At 36.0% G+C, this 16,187-nt stretch overlaps 1 protein-coding gene across 8 annotated transcripts in view; it reads left to right on the top strand.

Moving 5' to 3' along the window:
* ORC5 (origin recognition complex subunit 5) overlaps positions 1-16,187 on the top strand; it is a 76,558-nt gene that overhangs the window by 11,922 nt on the left and 48,449 nt on the right. For all 8 annotated transcript variants that reach the window (XM_075491615.1, XM_075491597.1, XM_075491575.1 and 5 more), the window contains exons 5-12: positions 237-311; positions 3,010-3,121; positions 3,485-3,615; positions 6,522-6,570; positions 7,133-7,223; positions 9,464-9,516; positions 11,741-11,853; positions 15,438-15,485. In XM_075491615.1, coding sequence (XP_075347730.1) covers positions 237-311; positions 3,010-3,121; positions 3,485-3,615; positions 6,522-6,570; positions 7,133-7,223; positions 9,464-9,516; positions 11,741-11,853; positions 15,438-15,485 — 672 coding nt within the window. The remainder of the gene's footprint in view (positions 1-236; positions 312-3,009; positions 3,122-3,484; positions 3,616-6,521; positions 6,571-7,132; positions 7,224-9,463; positions 9,517-11,740; positions 11,854-15,437; positions 15,486-16,187) is intronic.

The following is a 16,187-nucleotide window of genomic DNA, read 5'->3' as shown; positions in this document are numbered from 1 at the left end:
CATGAGAATATTGCTTGCTTGGGGATTGTATCTTTTTTCAGATGGCAGAGCTGCTTGGGCTTCCTGAAGCAATAATCTCTCTGATGTTGCTTGTTTAAGGGGTCTTGATACTTAGGGGGTTTCTGCTGTCTAAGAGCCATTGGTGAAATGAGCTTCCAGCAGCTAAGAATTAATTTTAAGTCCACATGAGAATGGAAGTTGACATTGTCTATATAAGATCATTGTTTTGTTAAAAGGTACTGGATAGAGCAGAGCAGCTGAGGGAGATGGAAGCAAACATCCTGCCAGCATTTCTTAGGCTTCAAGAGTTGGTAAGTGTCTGGAAAAAAAATAACGTATGTGCCCTGCATATTGAAAGTAACTGAACATATGGTATCTGTCCATCTAGTCTCACAGATCAAGACAAGTGATTCTTTAGATGAGAAAAGTCGCAGAATTAATCCCCATCCCCCCCCCCCCCCCCGCACTAAGATAATCAACTGGCAGTGGTCAAAACTAGAAACAAAACCAGAATTTAAACATTGGCAGGTTTTTCTTACACTTTAATTTTTTTTTTAAATTCTGTTTAACAGTATCTTGTTTTACGATATCTGATCTGCTGTAGATTCTTTTGAGGCTGGTGTCAGATACATAGCTGTCTTTTCTAGAAATATTTTTGTTTTTAAGAAGAATGTGAGATTTTTCTACTCTCCATTTAAAGTTTTGTAATAATTCCAGAAAAAAAATCTCAGGCAGAATATAATCGATAAGGAGAAGCTTCAACATAGCTCCTATTAGCTTGGTACAAATAAGTAAATAAAAGCCCTTTTAGAGTTAGTCAGATGTTTGTGTGGAAATCCAAAGTCTGCTTCTGAGTCAGCTGCTGATTCAAGAGAGCCCAACCACATTGAGTGAATTCAGCATTGGAAGTGTGAATTTGCAACTCGGGAAACATTTGTTTTCCTCAAGTTTCTCCCATGTGAAACTTCACAACATTGTGTGGTGGCTGGCTTGACGATGGTCAGTAGACCACCAGCTATTTAATTGTGACTGGAGCTGCATAGCTCAGCAGCTGCAAATGTGCTTTATGATGGCAGAGAGATTTTATATTTCTACTGGAATTGCGCCACGTTATGTTTCTGATTGGAGTAAACCACTGTATCTTTCCCTCTCTCACTTCTGAAGTATCAAAGCTCGTGCCTTGGAATAAGGAAAAGTGGTGCATTCTCTGAAAAGAAACTGAAGGCGAAACCAGAAGATGGTGGTATTTTGAAATGTCTGAATGGCTAAATAGCTGAAATTATATCTCAAGACTTTTGTGTGGTACTCTTAATCTTCTGGTGACATTGATTTCTGTATTTACTGAATGAAGACTGATTCACAGCTGTATTCTTAATCCTGGCAGCTGGTGGATTTTCTGGCTCTTTCTGTCTGTTCTGCCCATGTTTTGGATTTTGCTGCCCCTGAAGCAGAAGCAACCTCTCTGACAGAGAAAGGAGGAAAACCTAGGCCTATGATTGCTGTTCAGGGACCAAAAAACCATAGGCTAAGACTTAAATATGCTAGAGAAACACCCTCAAATTCAAAAGGAACCTCCAAATAAGTTTGTCAGCTTTCCTGAATGCTGAGATTCCAGTAGCTTAAATTCTGGATTCTGGACTGAGGCTTTGTAAAACTGTTGTGCAGCTGATGTTGCAGAGGAATGTTATAGGAGCAAATCTACTGCATCGCTTCCTTTCCTGGAGTGAAAGGAGACAAGAAACTTCATTAGTGGTGAAAGATTTCATGGGACTGGGGGATCGTTGGTGAAGAATGGGTCATAGGATGCTTGATTTCTGTGAGGATTATTGTGGGAAGTACTTAAGTTTTTCATATTGGAAGGTCTGTCAGGAACTGAACTGAAAATACCTTAGTACTTTTCTCAGCTAAAATACTAGGAAATCGGGGAGAGGAACACAATTGAGAGAAATCTACAGAAAGATGCTCTCTTGTTAAAAGCAAAAAAAAAGTTCCATAAAAATAGGGAAAGAAGAAATGGTAAAGAATATGGGTGGCTGCCACTTTGGCAAGAAGTGGGAAGAGTAAATAAAAAAAGATTCTCCCTGAATTTCAGGGAAGGGGAATAGCATTTAAACTTTTATTTCAAGTCAATCACAGCTCATAGTAAGCATTGTCAATTCAATCGGGTTACTTCCTTTTATTTTCTTGAGGTGCCTCAATAGTTTTGAAATGTCTTTCTTGAAGAACCATATTTAAAAGCATCTTTTGTTATGCAGAATTTTTAGTATGGTCGCAAAAACCTTGCAAAAAGGAAGAATGAAGCATCACCTTCACAGATAGCTTCATGTTAAAAAGCTGATATATAAATGGGTGACCAAAATAAAGAATATTTTTTTAATATGAAGTGTTTTGTTATCTATTGACCAAAACATCAAACTCAAGGCAAGTATATTGTCAATAAAAACTTGGTTAAAAAGAATATGTTACTATGTACAGCCATTGTTGGTAACTAGTAAAGCAGTTGGTAGAGTACATAGTTAATACTATGTTTTTGTTTGTTTTTAAAGACCAGCTTACCTTTAAAATAAAGTACTAGATTGCTTGGTTTCAGAAGGCACTGAGCTTTCTTTCACTTTTTAACTCTTCCTGTTTGTTCTGAAAGTCTGGGTTTAATTGCCAAAGTAAAATGCTGTCTTAATTTTGGGCGTTAAGGGATGGAATCTGCTTGGTATTGTCTAGTACCAGAACTCTATCACCACACAAAGCTTACATGTCAGTGAAATGGCAAGGGATGCAGAGAAATCTCATGTAATTATGAAAATCTGCAAATGTATGAGCTTCTTGATTAGGCCAGCTGAAGCTTTATTACTATGCTAGTAATTTGTATTGAACTGTAAATGTGATGATTTTTGTGGAACAGAAAAGTCACAATAATAATTTTTCTTATTGATATTGTAACATGCAGTGTTATTTTTTCTTTCTCTGCTTATCTGTCACACTTTTTTTTCTTTTCTTTTCTTCCCTGTGTAGACTGACAGAAATGTGACAGTTGTCCTGCTCAGTGAAATAGTATGGGAACTGTTCCGTCCAAATACTGGATGCTTTGAGCCGTTCACCTTGTATTTTCCCGATTACAGCATAGGTAAACAAATTCTTTAATCTGCTTCTCGGGGATCAAATAATACTTTGTCAAACAACATTCAAATGTTTTTTTCCATGTGAATCAGTATGCCTTTTACAGAATCTGGAATATGTAATAGCTACTGGAATGTAAAAGTCTATATTCACGCAACCTCTAAAAGACTTGTCTTCTTCCACTTGCCAAAACATCTCAAAGTGACATTTTGGTTCTATTATATTTGCTGATTCTTTTAATCAGTGTAGTTTTTGGTGGATTTTTGTTTTTTTACTGATGATTATAGTTTGTTTTTCCACTTAACTCGTAAAATGTAGTCAGTTTATTAAGTTAGCTTTAAATAACCAAAACTTGTTTTTGTTTAAACAGGACACCTGCAGAAGATCTTGTCTCAGAATCATCCCCCAGAGTATTCTGTGGATTTCTATGCTGCATATATCAATATTCTGCTTGGTGTCTTCTACATGGTCTGTAGGGACCTGAAAGAACTTCAGCATCTGGTGAGATGAGCTCCTTTAAAGTTGTTGTTTTGTTTTGGGGTATTTTTTGTCAAATAAGCTCTGAAAGTCTAGATTTATTGTTGAGTATGGACAAAGAGAAAATCATAGAATGATAGAATAATTTGGGTTGGAAGGGACCTTTAAAGGTCACCTAGTCCAACCCCCCTGCAATAAGCAGGGACATCTTCAACTACATCAGATTGCTCAGAGCCCCATCCAACCTGACCTTGAATGTTTCCAGGGATGGGGCATCTACCTGTCTGGGCAACCTGTGCCAGTGTTTCACCACCCTCATTGTAACAAATTTCTTCCTTATATCTAGTCTGAATCTACCCTCTGAAGAATGTGTTAGCTCAAAACACAGTTTCCCTAAAAATCTGTAACAAAGGTTGCAATTGTTTTGGTGGCTGTAAAGGGTTCCATTGCTATGTAGTTTTCTGGTCAGAGGCAACAAAAGCTGCACTAATGAGATGCGGTCTGCGTGTGGTCCACCCAGCCTAGAACTTCTGTTGGGGTTTTTGAGCTCAAGCCGTTCCTCGATATCAGAGAGTGACTGAGAAGTCTAGGCTACCTATTTTCACCTATTGGGATAAGGAGATAAATGTGATGAAACCATTTATGCCTACTGATAAGTATAGTAGAAGCAATTGCTGCAACTGCAGCAGTTTTTGAGGGACAGCTCCATTACAGACTTGGTTAATGATTTTTTTGTTTCTTTGCAATTCAGTCAGAGGAAGTGATAGTTATGATTTTACTGTTTCAAGCAATGGTAGGCCTCACTGTGCTGCTTTTCTCTTCAAGCTCTTTTTACATGTGGTTATGTGGCTTTGCTCTTATTGCTACCTTCTTGCTCGCATGGACTTCTGTAATCCCTAAATAGCCTTCTGTTGTATTCGTTTCCTGGACTCTGCAGTGGAATGCCAGACAGTTGCTTTCAACATTTGAAGGAATAACTTCAATTATATGGTCTCAGCATGTCCAACCTCAAGTTCTGTCGTTGCAAGGAGCAATGGTTTTAAACTAAGGGAGGGCAGATTTAGACTGGCTTTAAGAAAGACATTTTTTACAATGGGGGTGGTGAGGCACTGGAACAGGTTGCCCAGAGAGGTAGTGGAAGCCTGGAAACATTCAAGGTCAGGTTGGATGGGGCTCTGAGCAACCTGAACTAGTTAAAGTTGTCCCTGCTTTTGTAGGGAGATTGGACTAGATGACCTGTAAAGGTCCCTTCCAATCTAAAGCGTTCTATGATTCTGTGATTCTATTAAATGTAACTTGCCACCTAACATTCTTATACTTCAACTTTATGGGAAATTTAACTTAAAATTTGAAACATCTTCCTATATTATGTAGGAGTGTAAAATTTTCACTTGATTTGCCTCCTACAGAGGATTTTAAGGTAACCAAGCTGCTACGAGCCAGATCTGTTGCACAGTTTTACAGAAACATAGCATATTAATTTGACTTAAAGGGTTAGAGAAGTGAGGATTGACATAAATGTTTTCATTGTCTTTCTTTTTGAATTAAGAATAAAATAGGTAAGTCAAAGTTCCTGCAATATACTCATGCCTGAGGCAACAAAAATACATTGAAGATATTTCGGAAAAGGAGTTTTAACCATACATCAATTGAAGGATGTAATAGCAAACAAACTAACAGAAGAAAAATAAAACTTACTTGACAGTGACCTTTGCATAAGAAAAGCTGAATAGCAATAACAATTATTAGCTCATCAGATTATTATTTAAATAACTATACTGTGTACAAGGAAATTTTACAGGTTTGAAGTGATCAGTGGTTATGGCCAGTGAACAAATCAGCACTAGTGAGATGATCTGAATGTTCTGCCTGCATTTCCCTCAGGAAAACGTAGCTGAACTTCAGCTGAACTTACCTGTTAACTATACAGGTTTTATATTTAAATGAGATTGCTGAAATCTGATGGAGACACAAATAGAAACTAGGGCCACACTTCTTCTAGACATGTATTTGAGTTGCTCTGCTTATCAGAATAATTTCATTAGCTTTAGATGCACTGTTTGTGTGTGTGGGAAATACCAAGATTATGAAAAGATTTATGTAATTGGACCCTAAATTCTCTTTGTGCTTGACAAGTCTCTTCTGTAGAAGGTAATGACAGACACATGCAACTGTCTGTAGGCTTCTGAACAACTCCATAGTGTCTAATATAGACTCTAAATGTGTATGTTATTATGCATGATTATTAATAATACATTCTGGAATTATATTAGATTTATGTGTGTAAGTTATTGCATTGAGTTCTCTATACTCAGAGATTTAATAAGGTGCAGTAGGACAAAAGGAGAATGAAATGTGAGGATTGTTATTTTACAAAATTCTGTTGTGATATTGATTTAACCATTTTAGGAAAAAATCTAGATGGCAACCTTGTCAAAAATCTCTCAATCTTACCTTAGGCAAAAGGAGTTCGTTTGAATATGGAATGTGTTAGCAGGGTTTTTGTTTTTTTGTTTTTAAATAATTTCTGCTTATGTGTGTGTAAGTATGTGTGGCCTACTTTTGAACATGTTGAACTGCTCCTGTAATGGAAAGTTTTATGTGAAAATGAAGGGAGTAAAAAAAAAGTTGATGAAAATATTTTTATTGCGTTTATGTTTAATTACTGTGTTATTTTAAAAATAATGCAACCAGATTTTGCTGGGATCGAAACCAAATAACCTACGATAGATTGTTTCTGTTTGTATTTTAATCTACAGAAATGTTGTGATGTTTTACAGTATAATGTTTGGAAGCAAGTGGCATAATTATTGACTTAAAAGTAGTTAATTGGTTTTGCAAAGTAATGAATTATGCTGCTTGTTATATACTGTAGCTAGATCAAATATATAGTACCTTTTTTAATATGTTGTACTTTTTACTTTCTGTAGGCAGCGCTCAATTTTTCTAAATACTGTGAACCAGTGGTCAGAGGAGAAGGTAAGCTTCTGTCTTTAATTTGAGCAGGTATATGAGAGTGCAGGTGCCCTCCTCTGGGTTCTGTGGAGGACTTTGCTTTGATTTTTCATTGTGTTGTGACCATTTCTCTGGTCACAAGAGCATTGCTTATTCCAGTTGCACCCCGTAAGCAGCATTTGCAGCAGAGGCAGTAGATGACATTTGGTGGTGGTGTTTTATGGCCATGAGTTGGAAATACCATGAAAACTTGCTTCCTGCTATAAATCTTTCTCCTTGCTCAACCACCAGGGCTTCTGCAAAGCAGTGAGATAAGTCATTTCTCTGTCAAGACTAAGAGGAGAAAATGAGAGCAGAGGTTCTGTCAAACTGTCCCAGAGTATCTCAGAATAAACCACAGGGAAACAGCTAACAGTGGTAGCATGTGCTTGCAAATGGATGATGATGGTGCATCATCCTAATACAGCATTTCAGAGTCGGGTTGTTAGACTTACTAACATGCCTGTGACTGTTCAGGTGTCAGAGATAAGCGTTTTAGTGTTGCATGAGTTAAATGTTTAACATAGTTGATTCTGGCTTGGTGCAGCAAGTGAACGTGACACCCGCAAACTCTGGAAAAATATTGAACCTCATTTGAAGAAGGCAATGCAGACTGTTTATCTCCGGGAAATATCCAGGTAATTTGGGGGGTGAGGGCTTGTTTGTTTTGTTGATGTTGTTGCTGTTTTTACCAAGCTTCCTCTCTCTAATTACGTTTCACGGCTAGTGTTTCTTTTTTGCTAGATAGAATCTTTTTTCTTTAACGTGCATTTCTTTCTTGCCATATAATGTTAGAAATAGAGTATCTCAGGAGGAAATTTTAAACAAAATGGTATTTGTAGCATATAAAATACTTGATAAGTAAAGTGGTGGCAGCAGGTTGTGTTCTCTTTTTCACTAATGGTCATGCAGGTAGATCCATTTTCTATCAGGTATGAAACTGCAACGCATGGGAATCCATCACTAGAATATACAGGCACAGTTTAAAACACACTTGCAAAGTTGACTTGGCAGATCCTCACAGTACCAAGGATGCATGCAAGCCTCAAAATTCTTATGAGACGTTACAGATTTTGAACATCTGTGTTCCTTAGCTTTGTTTAGTAGAACTAGGTTTGTATGTTTACTGTGCTTTGACCCCTTATTTTCTTGTCCAAGGGCAAAATTTTCCTTATATGGAATTAACATTTTTGACAGCATTAAAAGGTGGTGTCCTGCTTATGGGCTGAGTTTCTCTTGGTATGGTTTTAGATTCCTTGTTTATTTCTTAGGTTGCCAGACTGCTAGGAAAAAGACAGTAGTGTTCATTTTTAATGGCAGTAATCAGCTCAGGTTTAATGTCTGCTCCATCTTTAAGATGAGTGATTCTGAAGTTACACTATGTAAGGAGAGATAATTCAGTAGTGTTTGATTTCTTTATATTGATACAAACATAATGATTTCTTTCCTTTGAATGTCATTGAGGCCATAGAGTGTTCTGGTAACTGAACCTGGGTTTGTAGTAGAAGTCTTTGCTAAATGTTTTGGAAAAGCGATCATTCCTTCAGAAAGAGAATTGATTTTACTCCATATGAGCTAGACTTCACTGTACAATGAGGCATTAATCTATTTGCCTCAAATATGTATTTATACTCAATATTGATCTTCATTACACAGTCTACTCAGGATCTTCCTGACTTTTTATATTGTGTAATTGCCTACTCTAATTAGGATGTAATATAAGATTATGATATAAAATAGCTTATGAATTGTTTCCAAATAACTAGATTTCCCTCTTTACAATTTTCTTTGATTATAAATTTGAGCTTTACTGGGTTTTTTATTATAAATTTCAGCGTTCTGCATAATAGTTCTAGGATTTACCTGTGTGTTACCAGTAAATGCTTGAGGAATTAAAATGACCTTACCAGTTTTTCTGGCCACAGAACTGTAATTACTCTGGGCTTTTCTTCAAGTTGTAAGTTATAGGAATGGAACTTTCCTATCAGCTGTTGTGCTACCTGAACTGAGATGAAAATGAAACTTTTTTTTTCCTACCTGCAAAATAGGCATTGAATAAAAACTTTGCTCATTGGTAATTTGGTTGATCATTCATTATAATTTGAGTATTACATTAGTTCTCATTAAACTGTTTTCATAAGTTTTATGGCTTATGGCTGATAAACCCTGTTCATACAGATCTTTAAAAAACAAAACAAAAAAGCACTGGTGATTTAATAAATCTGGTTTTTTTATCCCCTTGTGGTATACAAAGTGATCTAAAATCATGACAATTCTAACAATGTTGTTCCTTAAGGGAATTCTTAAAGTGAAATTTTTTGCTATTGTTTAGGAAAACACCAAACTACTTGCAGACATTTTTCACTGACAAAATGTTCCTTCTTGATGTCTTCAAAGTTTTTGAGTGAAGAATGAATATTGCTGTGTTTTTTTATGTAGACTTCAAAATTACATTATGAAGTAATTATAGTATTGTTCTCACTAGCATAAACAGTTATTAAGCAGATAAAAAAATCAAAACTATCAGTGTTTTTACTGTTTATCCAATTCTGCATTGTTCTTGAAACTTAGAATGCTATTGATATTTGCTTACTGGTCGTAGTTGGATGGAAAGAAATTGGTATTTTACAATTAGCTTGTACTCGCTTTCATACCTTAATATAACATTACTTTCAGGAGATTTTTCAAATATGCGTAGCCTGCACATTATTGAAACTTATGTGCAAGGTAGTAAGGCTTGGTATTCTTAATTATTCCCTTACCAACTGTATCCCAGCCAGTGTCATGAGATTAAAATATACATGTACCAAGCAGGTAGTTTTCTCTAAGAGACTAAGAAATACTTTGTCTTTATATATTTGCATTATCTGTCTTCTAGCTCACAGTGGGAGCGCTTACAGTGTGATGACAGAGAACCTGGGCAGCTGAAAGGTATTGGATACAGTAACTCTGTGGGGGCTTGTAATGTGAAATGTGTACTTTTCAGTTTGACTTGGTGGTTGTTATCTGAGAACATGTAAATGAAATTATATAGACGAGGCTACCTGTTAGCATTCAGTTACAGTTCAGGGTAATCATGTTTTTTGAGAAGGTGTCCTACAAAGGACTGTTACTACTTTTTCCCCTAGCGTATATCCTGGGAGTAATCTTTCCTAAGGTCCTTTGTGGGTAAAAGCAGATTTCTTTACATCAGTATTTCTTATGTAAGAATGGATGAGGAATGGGCTGACCCCTGATGGTCAAAAGCTCTGTGTGCCAACTGGCAGAATTGTCTGAGTGGGGAGAAAGGAATATTATACCTGGTGTATTACACTGGATTAGCACGTTCCTAAACAAAACAGCTGTCCTGTGTCCTGATTTCCTCACAAAGAGAAATGTCAGAATCACAAGAATTCTTTCTCTTCTTTCCTTGGAGGAGTACAGCTTTGTTGATTTCATACTTCAGACAGGCTTGAAAGTCGAATCTCAGTATATCTTAATTTACAGCCTCCACTTACAATTTAGGAAGGAATACTAAAATATTTTCCTGGTGTTGTCAGTTGGTCATGGGCTTTTGACCAGTTCAAAGTTTGGGAACACTTTTTCCATATTATTTATCATGACAAATAATTTCTTCTTTAGATAGTAGGTAAAATAGCCACGTATTTTAAAATTGTCTTAAGATAATTGCAGTTATCAGACTGTTTCCTGTATTTGCTGTATGATCAGTAACTTTTCGACATTGTTGACCAAAGGAGTTTGATTCAAAGTGTTCTTCTTAAACTCCATCCTTCCATGCAGAGGCGATGTTGAAATACTTTTGCACCTGACAACCCCAAAAAGGGAGACTTTATTTAAAATGCACTTTCTAGGATTTTTAGGTATATGTAGTAGGAAGAATTGTCTTGTTGGTAATTTGATAATAACATGCTTAAAAAACAATTATAATAAATTTTACAGTGTATGTAAATAAGCAAATAGTTCAGTGCATGATGCAATATTGGCAGACCAGAAGAATGGAGTAGAAACAGATTTTTCTGTATTAAACTAAACTGTCTATATGTAAGAGTTTATTTGGTGTTGCATTTTGTAATTAACATGCAATACAACACAATCCCTTTATTGTAAATTAGACTAAAACTGCTGTCCTTTTGTGCCTACATGAGAGGAAATTATTAGTAGCTATCATCTAGGATGGTTCTCATCACACTGGGGGCTCTGAATCTTAACTTCAAAACATGTTCAATTCCTTGATCTTTATTTGCTGATATTTGTGGATTGAAGCATGAGGGTATGGGTACTTCACAGAACAAGAAACCGTTGAAGTGAAAACCTGTAAGCAAAGAAGGCACGAGAGAGACCCTTTAGTGGTCTCCATAGTTAGATAACTGATGAAGTAAGGTGGTTTGATCATTCTATTCACATGCATAAGCTGTGTAAAAGAAGCAACTACGGTGACAAGAGTGGGGGAATGTAAAGGGAAAAATACAAAGTAAGAGTAAAAAGAGGGAAGGAAAATACTTACTAGACTGTAGTTCTTGTGTGTTTTAATGTGTGAGACTTTAATCTTAATGAAGTCTACATGTAGCAGGCTAGGTCAACTGGATCAAGTTTAAAATTTTGAAAACATTTTTTGAAAGAAATAACAGTGGCTAAAAATTGTGAGATGCTGACCTGTTTCTCAGAAGTGCAGCACTGCTTCTCTCTGCAACCATGCCAGTCCCGTTCCTGGCTGAGCTGTCTGGCACAGGCTGGAGCAGCCTGAGGGTTGGGTCTTGGAGAAAAGCTTTGCCATTGTATTTAAGTACATCTCTTAATCTGCCCTGTTGGCCTGAAAAATTACCTTAAATGGAAGTAGCCTGGAATTTTTTTTTTTTTTTTGTTAGGGAGATCACACCTTAGTGGTTTATGAATCTCTGATGCTTCAAATACAGTTTCTGAGATGAGTCCATAAAGAGTTCAGAATTTAGTTTTGTTTAGCTTCGTGCCATTCCTTGGCCCTTCACTGATTTTTATATCTGTGATAATGGGGTTGAGAAAGTAGCTGTACTCATTTAGTTACGGGAGTGGAGCAGGAGAGAAAGAAAAGAAGAAGAATGCAAACAAGTCTAATTTGAAGTTTGTGGATGTTTCGAGTGGGTTTCAGTCACTCATAAACTGTTTGTTTATTTTATAGGACTTTCTGCACATACACATGTGGAACTTCCTTATTACTCCAAATTTCTTCTAATAGCTGCTTACCTTGCCTCCTACAATCCTGTTAGGACAGATAAGAGGTTCTTTCTTAAGGTAATGAGATTTTTTTTCTTAGTGCTGCTTACTAGATTCCTGCATACTCAAGTTCCTAGTTTAAAACTCTTCAGCCATTCATTTTGAGCTCTGTTTCTGTGTGTGGTTCATTTGATTTGGTCAGAAGTTTTTCTGTAGATCACATATTGTGTTTGGTAGTAATCACCTAGTCATTATTAATGTCTAATAAACCCAACCTCATGTTGGGTCAAAACATGAGTAACACTCTTATAGCACAAGTATTGTGCTTTGCTTTTGTAAGTTGATATAGCTCCATTTTGTGAGGATTTTAGTGGAGTGCCTGTAGTGTCCTTGGGTATAAGCCACACTTAAATTTCCAGAGTAAGAAACAAACCACAACTGCATTAGCCTTTAATGAGGTAAAATGACATAGTGCATTGTTAACTTATTTATACAATTTTAAGCTTCTGAAACAAACATACATACACTTGTTTTTGCAGAAGATGTGGTTCCATTAGCTGGCACATGTTGTGTTGAAATGACAGTAATGTATGTTTTAGGATGAATGTATTAATCCTCACTACCAAATCATGGGCTAAACCCCATTTTCTGTAAGTTCTTGCCATGTACAGGTTGAATTTTTTTTTCCTCTTTTTTTTTGGGGGGGGGGGGGGGGGGGGCTATGTTGTGGTCATGCTGCAAACAAATGCTGTGGTGCCATAGTTTGTCTCTTTCTTACCCAGGATCTTCATGCTCCTCAAGCCTGCCTCATTGCATTGTTTTTGAGGTCTTAATTTGACAAAATGTAGGCAGGAAGACAGGTATCGGGAAAGTGATTGGGCAATTATGCTTTCTATGCATTTTACCAACTTCAAGGTCTTCTACATTATTACAGTATGTATTAATACATGCATATGTGTACAAAGGTATGGTATTCATGATAGATAGCTGTGAACAATTGAAGAAAATGAGAACAAGACAAATTTGTAAAAATATGCTTATTTTCTTCTTCCCTCTTGAAAAAAAATTGTCGATACATGTTTTGAGAAGTTACTGCTGTAATTATATACTAGCATGTATTTAGTTTAAATATGGGTTTCTGGTATGGTCTTACATTGAAAGCTGTAGGTGTTTCACCCTTCTGTCTAGTTCTTTCCTGAGAAGATTGGAGGATTACTTGTAGTAAGTGCCGATTGACAAGTTTTCTTTATGGGCAACCTTTGTTCTTTTCACTTGGCCAAAGCAATTTCTTTGTAGAAGACTTATTTGCTGAAGAAGTGTTTTTGCCCAGATTTTTCTGTATCAAAATTTTCTGAGTCTTGCAACTCAAAGAAACAGGAAAGCATACAAGACTCAAGTCAGTAAAGGATGTTATAACAAAGTGCCACATCTTTCTTGTTTGTGTTCACTGAACAACCTTCTCAATTTAATTTTTTTCCTTTCTCCTTTTTTAGTGTGTCTGTTTAGTTTCCACTCTTGCACATGAATCCTACTAAACTTTTGTACAATAAACATGAGCTTCTAATGTTTTTGAAGCAAGGACTGTGAAGGTATTTCAATCAGTGATATTAAGTATTTTTCCCAAGAATTGGTGAAGCAGGAGAAGTTACTGTTCTTGCTATACGTATCATCTGATAGCAGTTAGCCCTTCATCAGGTACTAAGGCAAATTTCAGAAACAAACGCATTTCAAAGCCCAACAAAACCAACACTTATGGCGGGGTGTTCAAGTTGAGTGTTTTTATGAGTCATGTGGACTGTGAAAATAGAATATCGTTTTACCAGGTTTGTAATGAGATTCAGAGTAGATTACAGAAAAATATCTTCTGGAGTGATTTAACTAAGGACTGTGAGACAGCAAAAGGGATGCAAACAAAAAGATGGTCACTGAGCTGCTAATCTGCACTACTGGTATAGGTGCTAGGCTATACTAAAGATAAAGTCACAGTTTGTGGCAGCCTGGAATGCTAACAGCCTGATAAAGCAATGAAGTAATAATTGGCAGTGCTGCTGTTAGTTATGTGAAAATTCAAGATCTTTGCAGTAGATGGAGAGAAAAATATGAAATTGGTTTTGGCAGGTAGTCTTTAAAACAAAAAAGAATAGCAATCTACATGAAGTCTTCATTTTAATAGAAAACAGAATTAAGAACTAACTGAAAATTAGCTCTGAATTTTATATGTTTCTTTTGCACAGAAATAGGGCACCTGCTCACTTGCTTTGAAACACTTTTGATATAACTTAAATACACCATATAGAGATCCCAGGATAACCTTTAAAATGCATGAATGCAGTTTGTTGTGATCCATTACTAGCATGCTGTGTAACCTCAGTCTTGATCACTTTCCCCTCAAAAAGGTCTCTGTTATCACTACAGTCTTCTTTTCAAAGGCATGATAGAAATATTACTTTGCTGTCTCTAAGTATGTGTGCTATGTATTAATTGAATTAACTTTTTTTAGTCTGGCAAATTATGTAAAGGAAACTTAAAGTCCTGTCTAATATTAAGCTCTTCAGAAGTCAGTCAAGAAAAGCCACAGTTACTGAGATCATCTTGACATGGCTGAATACTGAGGTCCACAAACACTACAAGATTTTCAACGTTATAATGAAAAAATAATTCCTTCATTTGAGATTTTTTCCCTGATTCATTGAGCATGCTTATAAGGTATACTTATTAATAAGGTATACTTCTCAAGACTGTGGGAAAACTCATCAGTTGATGTTGTGAGAAATAGCACTTAACTATGTTTAAAGAATATTATTGTACCTCTCCACTAATTTTATGTCATTTACATATCATCCTTCATGTGTCTCTGTCTTTTAAAATTTCTTTTACCAATTCATTTGTAATATCTTGTTTACTATATTTCTGTCCTTGTCTTGCCCTCATATTTTCAGTTGAGATCCAAGAACACTTGATTATTTTTCTTTGGACAGTCCTTCCACCGCTTTAAAGCTGCGCCTTTTTAAATGATGAGATTTCCCCCCCCCCTCCCCCTCCCCTCCTCCTTTCTGTTTGTCGTTTAGGTCCTGCACCTTGAACTATCTTTGTATTGCATTGATTTAATTCCTGGTTGTCATTCTGCCAATTTGTGTACCATCCAAATTCTAAAATGGAGCAGATAAAAGGTGAAAATTCAGATGGATTTTATGCATGGATACATTTTAAAAATGAAGTGGCCATCATTTAGACTTCTCTGGGAAGAGAAAGAAATGAAACATCTGTCTTTTTCATTAGATGATTGAGGGTAGGAGGAGGATGGTGGCATGAAGTCATATTAAAAACAAATTTTTACTGCCTCTTCTCATCAGTCCCTGATTAGATCAGAAAAAAAACTTATGCATGTCACAAAAAAGTATTAGTGTGTTGTTTTCTGGCTTTATACCACTTGGGACACAACAAAGCAAAAAGTAAGGCAAGTTTCATTTTAGGGCTCCTAGTAAGAAGGATTGTTAGTAATATCAGAGACATACTGGAGGTGTAGTAAAGAAGCAGACCCAGACTAGCATACTACCGCATGTACCGTACAGTTCTTTGTTGACTGTTTTGATTCTGTCTTTGCTATAGAACGAGCATAAAATAATTTACATATAATATTTGCTCTTGTCTGTTGTTTACAGCATCATGGGAAAATTAGAAAGACCAACTTTATGAAGAAACATGAAAAGGTACGTATTTTATCTTTCTAAGCTGAACTTGGCAGCAAATATTTTCTTTCTGGTTTTGCTGGTTTTGTATTTTGTTTTGTCTCGTTTACTGTAGAAACAACAGAATTGCATAAGTAAGTATTGGTGCATTTGTTTCGTATGATACAAATTTCTGTATGATACACACATTTTTATTTTGTTGAAATTTATCTGTAGCATAAATTTGTCTCTTAAAGCCATATTTTTGTGTATAACAAAACATACTTAATAAAGCTAGTTAGAGGACATCATATATGGAAGAGCCAGATATCAGAATTTCTCTCAAAGATGTTAGAGTAATAGGTGGTTAGTAGTTTTGAAAGTCAAGTCACTTTAATTCCCAGTGATGCAGTGAGGTATAAGAGCTTAAGTTTGTGTGTTGAGGCTTGGAAACTTTGCACTCCTGTATGTTGTTTAGGATTCCATCAGACTATTAGCTAACCTTTTCGTGGTTATAAATAGCTAAATATCATTGATTTCAGTGGAGCTATACCAGTTTTTACTGACAGAGGCTTGATATGGTAGGACAAGCAAATACCTATATGTACATTTGTAACTGTAATGTAAAAAGATAAATTAAATTTTAACATCTGTAATTTGTTGACTTATTTTTAAACAAATCTGTAAATGAAGAGCAGTGCAGACAACATTAAATCCCTGCTGAAACAATCATTATATCCTCTT

Source organism: Mycteria americana, chromosome 1, assembly GCF_035582795.1.
Source record: "Mycteria americana isolate JAX WOST 10 ecotype Jacksonville Zoo and Gardens chromosome 1, USCA_MyAme_1.0, whole genome shotgun sequence".
Classification (NCBI taxonomy): domain Eukaryota; kingdom Metazoa; phylum Chordata; class Aves; order Ciconiiformes; family Ciconiidae; genus Mycteria; species Mycteria americana.
The sequence above is the reverse complement of the archived record's forward strand: the minus strand, read 5'-3'. Positions and strand labels throughout refer to the sequence as shown.